General features: G+C 34.8%; 1 protein-coding gene across 1 annotated transcript; it reads right to left on the bottom strand.

Moving 5' to 3' along the window:
• Positions 1-295: 295 nt before the first annotated feature.
• LOC139492803 (dynein light chain Tctex-type protein 2B-like) lies at positions 296-874 on the bottom strand. The gene has a single exon (XM_071280958.1). The coding sequence runs from the start codon at positions 872-874 to the stop codon at positions 296-298; it is 579 nt and encodes a 192-aa protein (XP_071137059.1).
• Positions 875-1,544: the final 670 nt, after the last annotated feature.

Raw genomic sequence — 1,544 nt, 5'->3', positions numbered from 1 at the left:
ACAAAAAAGGTCTATCGCTCTGGTGTGAACATCAAGACCCGAAAACTTTTGAAACTGATGAGTACATTCTCCATTTTAAAGAAAATTCGATACATCTCTGTTTTTAGTAATAACACAAGAAAAATATGAACGAATATGTCTCTGATCCTACCATAGTCTACAGTCGCACAGCCATTCTTTTGTCAGGGTATCAACGTGAAAAAAAATGAATTTGACCTATCCAAATAAACTGGAAAATTCAACAGCCGCGGTGCCATTTTCTGTCAAGGTTTAACACGTGGAAAAATTGAAATAATCAATCCAAATACACTGCAAAGCATGTTGCCATGGCAAATATTGTTTTGTTCTCATATGAGGCAGTAGCAAAAGTGTCCCGATGTTCATCCCATATACATCTGCTGCCAACCTTTATTGATGTATTCGTGTTCTGTCCTAGGATAACATGAACTATGAACCTATACCGTTTCCATGGGAATATTTTTGCTCTATCTTTGATCTGATTGGATACGGTATGAACTAGAGTATTGCACGTGACGGAGTCGTAAGGTGCGTCGCCGATTACTTCTTCCATAATCTCTTGCATTGCTTTTTCCATCTTAGAACATGAAAATAGTTCGTCGTCCTTTGGTTCTAGACGGAAAGTATTTTCGTACTTAACTCCACGCTTGATTGACCTCAGCATGTCCATACTATCTAGGTCAGACGACATTGACCTTTCTCTTGTCTGTGCATGGATACTCAGTTTGCTTCCTGTCCCTCTTGCTCTCGAGTTTTTACCAGTAGACTTTTTCCAGTCTGATTTTGCTACAGATTTTGATCCTCTCCGTTCTAAAACGGTGTCCATTATATTGTCTAGTACTTTGTGATTCGACATTTTTTTCTCACTTTTCAATATTTTAAAACTTACTAGTATGTGGAAGAGACTAAATCCTAGTAAAATCTCCACAAAGGGATAGAATTCAGTGTGATCCAACAAATAAAAAATATAATCTACACTAAAACGAACATGACTATAATGACGCACAAAATCGCAGATAAAAAGTTGACCAAAAGTGTTTATTTGTTGTCTAAACAATATTAGAAGAATATGCATTGATCCATTCCAGTAAGTTTGACTTGTGTTTTAAATTAGTTACCAATACAGATGTAATCTGAAACCGTGCCATTTTGTTTTTTCCTGTAAACAATTTTAAGGTCTTTTTATGGTAACCAATTACACAAGCAGTTTTTTGTAACAGAGCATCATCAAGTTCATATTTAATTATATAATGATATCATAAGAAACAGGAAAATATCGTCTGGTCAATAACCAACAAGTATTTTCAGGAACGCAAGATGTTCTTGGGAAAAACAGTTCTGATAAAAATTAGAAATTATGATTTCGATCGATAGCAGTACTGATAGATTTTCTTACAAAGAGGTAACATTGAGCCATACAAATTATGTTTCAATTTTTAAAGTGAGAATTTAACATTTCTAGTAACATTATCTTGGATGGAATGATCCACGTTTGCGATCAATATGATCAAACCATAGTATGTCTC

Source organism: Mytilus edulis, chromosome 10 (assembly GCF_963676685.1).
Source record: "Mytilus edulis chromosome 10, xbMytEdul2.2, whole genome shotgun sequence".
Classification (NCBI taxonomy): Eukaryota; Metazoa; Mollusca; class Bivalvia; order Mytilida; family Mytilidae; genus Mytilus; species Mytilus edulis.
This window is presented reverse-complemented; position numbering and strand designations above follow the sequence as displayed.

Bases quoted from the DNA above. Each gene is read 5' to 3' on its own strand.
- LOC139492803 (XM_071280958.1), bottom strand. From the start codon at position 874: ATGTCGAATCACAAAGTACTAGACAATATAATGGACACCGTTTTAGAA.